This window comes from Microtus ochrogaster, chromosome 15 (assembly GCF_000317375.1).
Source record: "Microtus ochrogaster isolate Prairie Vole_2 chromosome 15, MicOch1.0, whole genome shotgun sequence".
Taxonomy (NCBI): Eukaryota; Metazoa; Chordata; class Mammalia; order Rodentia; family Cricetidae; genus Microtus; species Microtus ochrogaster.
The window spans coordinates 11,385,535-11,397,861 of NC_022017.1; the positions used below are offsets into that span (position 1 = coordinate 11,385,535).

Below are 12,327 nucleotides of genomic sequence, written 5' to 3' on the forward strand. Positions count from 1 at the left end.
CTCTGCCTCGCGAGTGCTGGGATTAAAGGCGTGCACCACCACCGCCCGGCTGAGATTCTGTTTTTTTTTTTTTTTTAAAAAAAAAAACCTAACTTCTTCTCTTGGTAAAATTTGTTTGAGGGGCAGGCAAGATGGCTACACAAGTGAAGGCACTTGCCTGGCAAACCTGGTGGAAGACAAGACTTGACTCTACAAAGATCGCTTTTGACCTCCACTTCTGACCCACGCATGCAAACAATGTTTTTAAAAAGGGAAACAGAACAAACGGAGACTCCTTCCTTGAGGGTCTCTGCCTAGCACTAGCATTCCTCCTGCGCCTGCACTGTCCTGCTCGTCACTAGCACCACACGGGTTCATCTCCACGCAGATGATGGGCTCTCCTTGGTTCCCGGATGCAACAGTACATAATTTAGGCTTGGGAACTGCCCGGGTTCCCAAGTCCAGGGTCTAACTAAAAAGAACAGGCTCTGGGCAGACGTGCCCCCTTGGTCTCACTCAGTGGTTGTTGGCATAAAGTTCAGCACTGAGCAGAAACCTCTGTGCCCCATCAGAAGAGCAAAGGTACCACACGACCTTGACCCAAATGACCCCACCTTAAGGTTCATTCGTCATGATTGGTGATGCTTGGTGCAGCTCGTGATCCTCCTGTTGTAGAGATGGAGGTGAGTGGAGAGCTTACTTAAGAGTTAGGATTTTCCCTCAGGTAACTCATACGGCTTATTTCCTTTTAAATAAATAGGGTCTAGTGTGTTTCTCTGGTTGGCCTGGAATTCATTATGTGGACCACAATGGCCTCCAAACCCAGAGTGCTGACATTAAAAGCCTGTGTCACTATGCCCAGCTTACTTCTAATTTTTTTTTCTAATTTTTTCATTTAAATTTACTTATTTTACATGTATGAGTGTTTTACCTGCAAGAATGTGTGTGCACCTCATAAGTGCTTGGTGCCCTCAAGATCCCCTGGAACTGGAGTTGGGATGGTTCTTTGCATGTATGTGCTGGGAATCAAATCTGGGTCTTCTGGAAGAGCAGCCAGTGCTCTTAACTCCCCCCACCCCCACCCCTGACACAGGGTCTTTCTCTTTATGGCCCTGACTGTCTTGGAACTCTACGTAAACCAGGCTGGCCTTGAACTCATAGAGATCCACCTGCCTCTGCCTCTCTAGTACTGGGATTAAAGAGCTTACCCACCACACCTGGCTGCTACTTCTAATTTTTTCCCCCTGGAGTCAGGGTTTCTCTGTGTAACAGGACTGACTGTCCTGGAACTTGCTCTGTGGCCCAGATTGGCACTGAACTCACAGAGATCCGCCTGCCTCTGCCTCCTGGGTGCTGGGATCAAAGGCGTGCGCCACCACCGCCCGGCACTACTTCTAATTTTTTTTTGAGTCAGAGTCTTGCTATATAGCCCATGTTATACTTGAACTTGAGATACTATTGCTCATGCTCCCAAAAGGCAAATGAACAGGTGTGCACTATCACGTCTAGCTTCCTCAGGTAATTCTCTAGAGAATTGAGGGATAAGCCAAACAGGAGAATCAGTTCAGAGGCCTAGAGCCTATGCCCCGCCCCCAAGCTGGTTCCAGGGGGCCTTTGTCTTTGGAGTATTTTTTTTTTTTTTTTTTTTTTTTTTTTTTTTTGGTTTTTCGAGACAGGGTTTCTCTGTGGTTTTGGAGCCTGTCCTGGAACTAGCTCTTGTAGACCAGGCTGGTCTCGAACTCACAGAGATCCGCCTGCCTCTGCCTCCCAAGTGCTGGGATTAAAGGCGTGCGCCACCACCGCCCGGCTTATCTTTGGAGTATTTGTGTGTACTAGCTGGGATGTGGGAGGAAGCCTTAGGCCACAAACAGCTCCCCCTCTTTCCCTCTTCCTTCTGGGAATTGGCCTTGGTATCTCCTGCACACTAAGCACAGACTTAGCACACAACATCCTAGTGAGTTACACTCCTATTGTACCAACTGGGTATCTAGCTCCCTAAGTAGAATACAGGAGCAGTAACCTCATTCTACAGCAGTTTACAAAATGTATCTGTGACCTAGGCGCACAAGGACTAGAGTAGGGTTCTAGGCGCAATGCTCAGTTTTAACGGTAGTGCCAAGGCAGAGAAGCCCGCTTTTCTAAAGTTAAGGACAGGAGCAAGGGCGCACTGTCTTCCTCCTCTGGCACAGTCTACCGTTTTCGCACCTGCTTATTCTCTAGGTCTCCTTGCTGTGCATCAAGTTAAACTGTACTATGTGGCCTTGGTGTTTGTTTCAATTTCGCACCAATTGTAAGTTACTTGGTCATTTAAAGTCAATAGAGATGAGGCAGCAGAGCAGTAGTTTTAATAGAATAGCTTTGGCGCAGGCAAAGGCAATTCCTAGATATCTCAGGACACGCGGAGCCCCAAGAAGCTGGGACATCTGCAAGGCTTCTGGGTTTAATTTCCTGGAGCACGAATGACTGGTTGGTCCCTGGCTCCAGGCCTTGCGCATCTGTCCAGCCTTCAGTAGCAAAGCCTTGATCTGTGCACTGGGGATCAGAGCTGCTGCTCATGAGGTCGCCCAGATGAGCATCAGTGCAAGACAGCCACGACAGGAATGAGGGCCCCTTACTAGATACGCCAGAAATCCTTTGATCAGGACACGAACCCCTACTCCTAGGCAGGAGGAGTGGGGCGTCAGTCTCCTGAGGGATCATCTAGGCGGGAAAAGGGTGGGTGGAGAGGAGCCCTGGATCCTCCCTCGGGTGCAGCGCGAATCCCCAGCTGAGGTCTCTGGCAGCCCTCGAGATCAGGCGCTTTAAACCAGCACTACCTCCCCTAACCTACCCCTCCCGCTCCAGTGGGTCCGAGCCTGCTCACAGAGGGCGTGGTTTCCATCCCTCTCCCCGCTGCCAGAGAGCCTGACCTTTCCTTGGTGCAGCAGTCAGAACCTAAAGGGTCCCGATCCCGCCCCAAAGCCTGGTGACCTTGGGCCAGGAACCCCCCCCCCCTCACCTGCTCCAGTGGCGAGCGACTCCCCGCGGTGCTTGCGGCTGCTAGACTGGAGAAGCGGCGGGGGGTGGGTGCGCACGCGCACCGGCCCACGCGCGCCTTGCGCCTGCCGCCCAGCCTGACGTGACCAGAGCAAGCCAATCCGTGGGATGCAAGACCGGTTGTAAGGGTTAGAGGTGGCGGAGAGGGGACCGCTGTAGAGACCTAGAATAGCGGGGCCGCACCAGAACCTTGGACAGCGCCAACCTAACGCGGCCCTAGTCGCACCTCTGCGCGCACGCGCACTCAGTCACCGGCGTGCAGGTGACTGGGGACATTTGGGCCGACCTGGAAGTCTGGGACCGAGGGGTAACCTGCGAGTACTACGAAGCCCAGTGTTTGCCCTAACCCTCCCCACCCAGCCCCAACTGGAGGCTCAGGGCGGCGGGGCAGCGAGCAACAGCGGGGCCAGATCCATAGATAGGGCGATGCGGCGACCTTGCCAGTGCACGTGAGAGGGGACCGTGGGTGATTCAGGTCCGTACTCGAAGCAAGCGCTGAGCTCGAAGGCCAGGGACGAGCGCACTAAGCCCACGCCGCCTGCGCGCTCCGGTGCTGGGTGGTACAGGCGACCGTTGGCCGCCAGGGGTAGCAAGCGAGCCGGCTCAAAGGGGATGGCCAGGGCCTCGCCGCCGCCGCAGTAGGAGAGGCGAGGGGACTCGCTGTCGGGGGCCAGCAGGTGCGTGAAGACAACGGGCCGATCTTCACAGCGCAGGAAGTTACGCTCTCTGCCGCAGAGAGAGAGGAAGGGGAAGGAAGCCTCATAGCGCCCGCTGTGGTTAGGTCTCAGCCGGGAGAAGAAAGTGACCAGGAACTGCAAGTCTGTGGGAAGAAAAAGGCCCGACTGTTCTCGCTGGTGACCTAGCTCCCCAGACAGGCTCCTCTCCCTGGGGCACACCAGCACTGGCGGGAGACTGCAGGCCCCCTTGGGGCTGGGGGCTGCCCGCGGAGTGGGGGAGCTGGAGACTTGGCAGGGCGGAGGGAGAGAGGCTTGAGGGAGCTGCGCAGCAAGCAATACCTTTGAAGCAGGTAATAAAGTTCTTCATTTTGGAGTCATCCAGGAAAAGCTGCGGACAGAAGGGACAGACAGTGGACAGTAAATCCTGAACAAAAAGCCCCAAGCCCAGTGTTGTGTCGCTGTTCTTGCTTTTCTGTATACGGTGTTCGAGGGGGCCTGTGTCAGGGCCCCGCAGACTTCGCCCACGCCTACATACAGGTTTCCCGCGCGGCGGCCCCCTCGCCCCCCTTTCTAAAGCAGGCTTGCAGGCCGCTGGGCTCCGGCAGTCGCGAGCCTTCAGCTCTGGGATTGGTGCTTGCAGGCTGGCGGTGGGGCGGGATGGCGATGCCGTGGAGGGGCAGCCTCTGGGCTTCCCGCTCCCAGCCTGGGCTCTGAAAGTCCGGTCCAACACCACACGTAGCACCCGGCCCTAGAACTCTTCCCCGCCCGAGGCAGCTCCCTCAGACTCCTCCCTGACACGCGCCAGGGCACACCTGGCCCTGGTGATCCACGTAGTAGAAATACTCGCGGGTTCTGGGCTCCGGGCTTTGGCCCTGAGTGTAGGAGACACGTTCGTCCCCACTGCAGGCCCGAGCTCCCTGAGATCTCGCCAAGGCTAGGGCCAAGTTACGCAGTGACCTGCAAGGCGGCCACATCCTTCCACACCGGAAACAGGTCACACAGTCGGCGCTGCGCCGGACGCTTTGGGTTCCGCCGGCAGCACGTGCTCGGCGGGGCGGGGCGCCCGGAAGGAGGCCTGCTATGTGGACCCCGCCCCCCACCCTTCACCGCGTCCGAAGTAACCCGAGGCTCAGGCAACCATAGTGTGCATTTGAACTTTATTCACACGGAGCGCTGTCGCCTCAGTCCACACGTCGGAGAGAGCGCCGCTGGAGAGGTCCAGGACCCGCCCCAGAGGGCTGTGGGCCTCGGCAGGGCGGGACTTTTGTTTTTAATAAATAAAAACAACTCTAAAAATATATATATATATATAAACGGGAGAAATGAAGTTTGACAACTGTTGGAAGTCATATTCCAGAATGGAAAACGCGAACGAGTCCAGGTCCCATCCGCACGCCGCCCGGGTGTAGTTTGGTCAGAGGCCACGAGGTCAAAAGGTGGTGCTAACTTGCTCAGCGCGAGGACGGCAATGGCAGTTCAAGAGATAAATAGCATCTGGTTAAAACTATGTCCTTAGCAAACTTAGTTCTGACATCTGTCGTTCTATTTATATCTTTATATACAAGTAGGCTGGGTGCGGGTTAGATTCTGGACTCACACCAAAAACAACCCCCCCAAAACAAACAAACAAACAAACAAAAGCCTCTCGCCCTCCCCCACCCGCCCCAAGAACGCCTACCTAGCCCTGGCCCCACCCCAAAGGGCTTTGGTGTGGGGTCTCCCCTTGCACAAAGACCTTGGGCCATCAGGACCAAAGGCATTGGGACGACAGGACCGTGTCCTAGCGGTGGCTAGCACAGCTCTCTAGAGTGCTCTAAGTCTCCTTCAGGCCCCAGCTAGAGGCCCCTAAACTAGGGTAGGAGGGATCAGGGCAAGAGCCTTAGTGGCAGACTGCCCTGGAGAGGGGACGAGGTCGTGTTGCCCTGAGCAACGCGGTGTGCTTCGGCCGACCAGGAGGGCAGTGTCGCTCGGCTCCGGCAAACAGAAGGCACTTCTCGGGGCTGGCCTGCGGTCGGCTCCGGAGCCCGCAGGAACTGGCCGCGAGATATGGCGGGCTGCTTTTCCCAGGAGGGTCTGGGGGCGGGGCAGGGTGGGCGTCTGGCGGGGCTTGGCATGCTGCCTCGCCGCTGGGGCCTTCCCTCCCACCTCCCTGGGTGTCACCCTGGCCGGTGTCCATAGCCCGCGTGCTATAGCACGCCTTCCATGAAGCTGGTATCTAGATGTTGAATGAGCACTCTCAGAAAGGACATCTCTTTTCGCGTGTTCTCGAAGATGACGCGTGGGTCATCCGACTGACAGCGCAGGCAGTTGGGTGCCATCACCATGGCCAGGTTGCTGACGTCCATTTTGGTGATGGCTACGTTGGCTGGCTGCACGAACACCTAAGTGGGGGGGAGCGGAGTAGGGAGAGGAGAGGGAAGTGGAGGGTGGGAGTGGTTATTAAGGGGTTGGTGGGGAAGGTGGATTGGGTAGGGTGAAAGGTGGGCATTGGCGTGGCATTAGGTGCAGAGCAAGCATACCTGGAGGAAGCGAATGAGGTAGCACAGCACCATACGGTTGATGCGCGGTAGCGCGTGCACCACGGCCACTGCAGCCTCCGGGCTCTCGTAGTGCGCAATGCATTGTTCGTAGAATTCGTGAGGAATCAAGGGCTCCTCCAGCTCCCGATACCACAACTTCAGCAGCGATGCTGAGGATGGGAGTGACTTAGATGGTGTTGGTCTGGGGGCCCCTAAGCCAAGCATCCACCAGAGACCACAGCCAGAGACAGGGTGTGTGTACTATGTGAGAGGGTATGGAGGAGGCTGTTGAGACTGAGCCCAGATCCCAGAGACACTAGCTGATGGAGAACCTGGGATCAATTTTGGTGGTATAGGTGTGTGTCCACAATGACTACAAAACAGAATTTCTCAGAAGGGTTGTGCTCAGAAGGAGCTGTCTAAAAATGCCCCAGGAGCTGTGGGCTGGGCTGCTCTGCAGGGGCAGAACCCTGGGTAGGCCAAGAACACTGGTAGGTCCAGTGGGTGGGAGGATGTCTAGAAGTGATGGGGAGACATCACTTCATTAAGAAATAGTTTCAGGGGGTGAAAGAGGATGGTGAGATGTAGCCACAGAAGGACAGAGCAGCAGGGCCATAGGGTGATCCTGGGGTGGATGACTGGACAGGGATCCCCGCCTGAATGGTGATCTACTTTCTGGGATATGCATGCAGGCCAACACCTGCCCAGCTGTTAAGTATGTCTGGGGCTCACCAGGGACGTGGGGGTCCTCCAGGCCTGTAGGTACCTTCCACTGATCCACCTGCAACTTCAGGGCATTCACCTCATCAATGTCACCAGGGACCCTAGAGAGTATAGCCAAGACTCAGACTAGAGGAAATCATCTCACCCTAGTGCTGGAGTTTGGAGTGGCAGAAAGCTTCAAGGTCCCACCAACCTGATTCTCTCATGTAGGGTGGGGTGACTTAGGACCTTGTTGCTCTTTTGGGGGCATCCTGCTCCATACATTTGGGTCAGTGGTGTGGGATTCTCCTGGGGCCATTCTCCCTTCATGGACTCTGCTGACTTCTCTGTGTAGCTATCTCCCTCTGCAGGCCACGAAAGCCCAAATTTGCAGCCCTTGGCTTCCCTACTTATCCTTTGGGGACTTGGGCATCCCTGATTCTGACAGGCAAGTCATTACAATGGTTGATACTGCACGGTCTCGCACATCCCTGTTCACACAGGATGATGCACTGGTGATGCTGAGCTGTCTGGTCAGGTGCATGCCATCTCTAAGGCTCTTGTCATAGGTGATGTCCTTGCTGGTATCCTCTGGACCTCACCTCTGTTAGCTGTGTCTGGTTGGCCATGCTGCTATTTTGGGGGGTAACAGTCAACTTGCCTCCTCTGGATGGGACACTGTTTTGTCCCTTTTGGCTAAATGGCCTCTAGGCTTTATGGTCCCTGATAGTAGAGATATATAGTGAACACACACCTGTGCTCCCTTTCCCCACCCACAATCTGGTGTTGGTAAGGCACCTGAAGATGCCCTCCGTCTGGTCACCGTTGAGTGCCAGCACCTCCTCGGAGAGCCGCGTCTGTACCCAGGGCAGCTGCCTGTCAGGATAGCGCTCTTTCTGCATGCTCATCACCTCCTGCAGTGCACTGCCAAACATGGATGGGCTGAACACTGCGTTCTTGGCATGTCGGATTTCCTCCACATTAGGCTTCTTCAGGCCCTGTGAAAACAGCTCAGCATTCAGGTCCTGTTGTAGTTCAGCCTCCTTCTTCTCCTCTTCTCCATCACTCTGGGTCCTGGCCCAACAAGAATCAGGGACAACCCAGACCCTAACCCAAGTCACTAAAGGCATCTCCCATCAGGCCATCTGCAACACTCCAAACTACAGATATGCAGAAAGGTGGAGGGGTGAGGGTCTCCAGCACAGGCTTCCATATGGCAATGCCTGCCTGCTACATTTCACCATGCCAGTTGGAGTTCTTAGGGACAGTGCAGCCAGGATGCTATTCCCAGGCTCTAGGAGGCTGGGTATGGCCAGGTGGGTAGAGCACCTTACTTGGGAAGCCTACCTGATGCCTTGTCTAGTATGGGTACCCGTTTGCATTGGATGCCCAGGCATGGTCCGGGGCCCTTGAAGGGCAAGAGACTGTGGAAGCACAGGTGCAAGCCTTCCTATCCAGGCTGGGGCTCTCTGCAGCCTGCCAGTGCTCCACTGGTCTCACTGCCCTTCCATCAGGTCTGTGTGTGGACTGCAGCAGCCATTTACCCTACCCTACTTCTCCCAGAAGTATTTGTACCTTCTTGGCCCCAGTCAGGGCTGCCTTCTGAAGTTTGTGGTAACAGTACTTCGCATAGGTGCTTATTGCCACCCCTGGAAGAGAAAGGGTGGCAGTCAGCCTGGGGTGGACATGTGGGACACAGGGATTCAGAAAAGCAACTATAAGGGTTTTGGGATGTGGCCAGCTTCTCATCCACCCCTGAGCTACATAGTAGCCCATATTCTCTCATAGGCAGTCCTTTGGAGCAGAGACCCAAGAGGAGAGGCAAGAGACACCCCCCCCCCATCTCTAGAAGCTAGGGTAGGAGAAATCCCTCTGCCAGCCTTTCTATATCCACCTAGGAAGAACAGGGGAACAAAGAGCACACCCTGGGTCCCAGGCTTTCAAATGCCACTTCCTTTCCTCCTTAGGTGACCCTAGCAAGACCTTTGGTTTTCCCTGGTCCCAGGGGAAGAGGCTTCTGGATGAAGCATTTGGTGCCTTTGGTCAGCACTTGGGTAAAGGCAGTTCTCCAGCAGCTCTGGTGTCCTTAGGGAGGGAGTGAAGTTAGGAGCAGAGTGTTAGGGAGAGAGAGAGAGAGTGGCCAAAGTTTGGCTCTTAATGAAAGACAGCTTGCAGAAGATGCCAGTGCTCTGTGCCAGTGCTCTATTTAACCAGCGGGTAAGATAACGACAGGGCTGAAGGCCTGGCCTCCTCTCTCAAGGTAGGGAGCTTTCTGGAACTCATGCCTTGCAGCAGAGCTAGTGACACTGGAGTGTTGGTAGGTGTCAAGTGTCTCCAACCTGTCCCAGCAAATAAGGATGGTGGCAGATGAAAGAACATGCCAAGAAGTGTCATGGACAGACACCAGCTGTGTGCTTCTGGAAAATGGACACCCCTTCCCTGGAAGGTTCTGCCTCTACTACCCGCAGCTGTGAACTCTGTGATTGGGAGTACCTTTGCCTTTGAAAGGAGACAGTTCCTTATGGACATCTGAGGTCTTGGAGAGGTCCTTAGATCCCCAACTTTATATACATATGTGTGTGTCATATAGAACACACACATATGAGACATATACATACAGTTATTATATATAATTATATAAGTATACTCATCCCACAAGTATATTATGGCCCATGAGAACCTTTATCACAAGTTTTATTCACATATGTAAAATGGTTCTTTTCTAACCAAAATAATTATAAATCTCTCCGACATTTAAGTTTTGGACAATCTGCCCCAGGTTCCAAGTGATCCACAGACTCCGGCAGATCACCGTGGTTTTTGTCCTCAGTCACCTAGAGAGCACTAGAGCTTCTCCCTCAGGCCATCTGCCCTTCATGATTGCCATGAGGCTGCCTTATTTTATAAGGATGGAGAGCGCTTAGGTGCTTTTCACTGCCCTGGCTCAGCTCAGCAGATGGGGTCTGAGAGCAATGGAAGGGACTTAAGCCTGTTGCCTCCTGTTCTGCCCACCCAGTGCTGCTTCATCTGATGCTCACTCAGGACCAGAGCAAACCCTACTCTGATCACCTCTCAGCTGGTAGTAGGTGTGAAAAACTGTGCTTCAGTTTTTCTGTAGGACAGAGATGGAGATAACGCCTGTCTCACGGAGGCCTGAGAATGGCTGTGCTGGAAGCCTAGTAGCCAGCGGTAAGCAGACAGCTGCTGCTGTGGTGGCAGTAGCTGCTAGCCTCGACCTGAGGCTGGGGCCACATGTGGCCTGGAGTCTAGGAAGCTGCAGTGATTTCAGCTCTTGCTAAGTGTCTAGAGCAGATCACACAGTGTCATTGTCACTCCACAGAGACCTTCACTTGTAAGAGGAGGTCAATCTAGCCTTGTTGAACCTTGGCCAGAACCCCCACCAGGATGCACTTAACAGTTCTGTGTGATGGATGGCTTACCATAGCCCTAGATGAGTGGCATTCCAGAGTTTTTACTATTGTAGCAGGAATCTGGGCAGGCTGTAAGCCTCAAAGACAGCTGGGTGTACCCGAGGTTTGTTGTGTCTGCTGCTGCTTACTCTGCATAGTCCTCGGAATGAATGCTCCGGATTCTCTACCTGACAGTCTGAGCTCCAGGGCTCTGCCCAGTTCTGCTTCAAGTTCCACAGACACTCAACCCCTACCTTGTGGCCACAACTCACAGACGGTTGGTATACATGCAGCTCCATGCCCCCGGTGGTTAGGCAAGCAGTGTCTTTTTCTACTACTGTCCCCATGAGCAGTCTGAGCTAGGGCAGCCTGGGAGGCCCTGAGCAAGGACAAATTTCCAGTTCTATAGATGTCATCCTGGCCTACCCTGCAAAGCCCACCATGCTTTGCAGCTTCCTGCTGGCCCAGTTTGTTTGAAACAGACCTCATCTACAGAAAGCTCCCCAGCCTTGTCCCTGGGTTCCAGTGGGTGGCACACAACAGGCAGAGCAAAGAACAGGAGACAGGGGATTCAAATACTGTGAACCACGGACTGATGGAAGCAGCTCTATACAAAGCTGGTGCAGGAAGGCCAGAGCTGAGGTCTTGTGAAGGAGTGGCAGTGCTGAATTGAGAGCTCTAGGTAGCGAGGTCACAGCCTTGCCTGGAGTTCAGCGCAGCAGACAGTCCTGAGACAGGGCTCAGGGGAAGAGATAGAAGGCTGCTGGTGGAAGAAGGCAGAGGACCCTGAACTGCAGAAGGCTTTGCTGGGGCCACCGTGGGAGAGGGAAGATCCCCTAACCATACTATGGTGGGCTCCCCTGCCCCAAGACAACCAGCTCCACCTGTGAGCCTCACCCCAGCGTCAGGCCCACTCACTCACCTGGGGGCTGACTCCAGGCCTTTTCAGGTTAGTCCACCAAGAAGCAAGTTGTGGATTGTCCTGGGTACTGCCAGAAGAGGTGCAGGCCATGCACCATTTCTCTAGGGTCATTTTGGCACCCTAGACCTCCAGTTTTTGCTTGCTTGAGAGGCCCCAAGCCTGAGGTTAGTGTCCCTCCCCCAGCCCAGAAGCGGTTAGAGAGAGGGCCAGGCGGCCATGGTGGAAGCAGAGCGGTGCAGAGGCAGCGCCCAGGCTGCAGAGGCCCTACCATCTGGCTCTTCAACATAAGGCTTGGCTTTCTTTCTCAGTTTGGACTTCTTCTTACTGTTCCTTTCCAGAAGCTCTTTTATGTGCTGGGTCACTGGGGAGCAAACACAACTGTGAGGACCACAGGACACACGCCAGAAACCACTGTGCATGTGGTTTCCACGCTTGGTGGCAAGGTCCCTGGAACCGCCGGGGTCTGTCCCTATCAAGCTGATGGCTGCGTGTCTCTGGGGCGAGGTGGCTCTGTGTACACACAGGTCAGAGTGAGGGACTGGGCCCTTTCTGGAGCTACAAGACCAGAGAGTTTACGGTGGGTAGGAGGGCAGAGGACAGCCAGGGGAGAAGATACAGCTCACACTTCTCTGCTGACAAAAAGTTTGGGCCTGGCCTCCTCAGCTGCTGTTTGGCCCACAGACCCACCTAACTACAAAGCCAACAGGAATGGGTGAATGGCGGTGACTGGACTGCCACCTGGCTGAGGCCGTGCCTGTCAGATTTCTGTACTGTGAAATTACCGTATTCTTCACGTGTTCTTTGGAAGTTAGTCACAAGGACGGAATGTGCTAAGGATATTTATTTTATACTTTGGTTTGAGCTTTGCCACTGGGAAGTTTTCGGTTGGCTCATGTGTAGCCCCCCCCCCCCCCGCCTCTATTGTCAATACTGGTGATTGAACACACAACTTCAGTGCATGCTAGGCGGGTTCTCTAACACTGAGCCATAGGTCTAGCCCTCTTTGACTTTTTAAAATTTGTTTTTGAGACAAAGTTTTTCTGTGTAGGCCTAGTTGTCTTGAAACTCACTCTGTACACTAG

The 12,327-nt window shown here is 54.3% G+C and overlaps 2 protein-coding genes across 3 annotated transcripts in view; both read right to left on the reverse strand.

Annotated features, from left to right (window-relative positions):
- Lrrc24 (leucine rich repeat containing 24) overlaps positions 1 to 4,734 on the reverse strand; it is an 8,621-nt gene extending 3,887 nt beyond the window's left edge. Inside the window, exons 1-4 of the mRNA XM_005354133.3 lie at positions 4,505 to 4,734; positions 4,032 to 4,080; positions 3,452 to 3,835; positions 2,978 to 3,178 (exon numbers count right to left, since the gene is read on the reverse strand). Of these exons, the coding sequence (XP_005354190.2) occupies positions 2,978 to 3,178; positions 3,452 to 3,835; positions 4,032 to 4,080; positions 4,505 to 4,666 (796 nt within the window). The 5' untranslated portion in view covers positions 4,667 to 4,734. The remainder of the gene's footprint in view (positions 1 to 2,977; positions 3,179 to 3,451; positions 3,836 to 4,031; positions 4,081 to 4,504) is intronic.
- A 636-nt stretch (positions 4,735 to 5,370) lies between these two features.
- Arhgap39 (Rho GTPase activating protein 39) overlaps positions 5,371 to 12,327 on the reverse strand; it is a 93,752-nt gene continuing 86,795 nt past the window's right edge. Inside the window, exons 7-12 of one of the 2 annotated variants that reach the window (XM_005354134.3) lie at positions 11,514 to 11,606; positions 8,489 to 8,562; positions 7,712 to 7,911; positions 6,944 to 7,035; positions 6,212 to 6,381; positions 5,371 to 6,073 (exon numbers count right to left, since the gene is read on the reverse strand). In XM_005354134.3, the coding sequence (XP_005354191.1) occupies positions 5,879 to 6,073; positions 6,212 to 6,381; positions 6,944 to 7,035; positions 7,712 to 7,911; positions 8,489 to 8,562; positions 11,514 to 11,606 (824 nt within the window). In that variant the 3' untranslated portion in view covers positions 5,371 to 5,878. The remainder of the gene's footprint in view (positions 6,074 to 6,211; positions 6,382 to 6,943; positions 7,036 to 7,711; positions 7,912 to 8,488; positions 8,563 to 11,513; positions 11,607 to 12,327) is intronic. The other variant, XM_005354135.3, reaches the window with a different exon arrangement.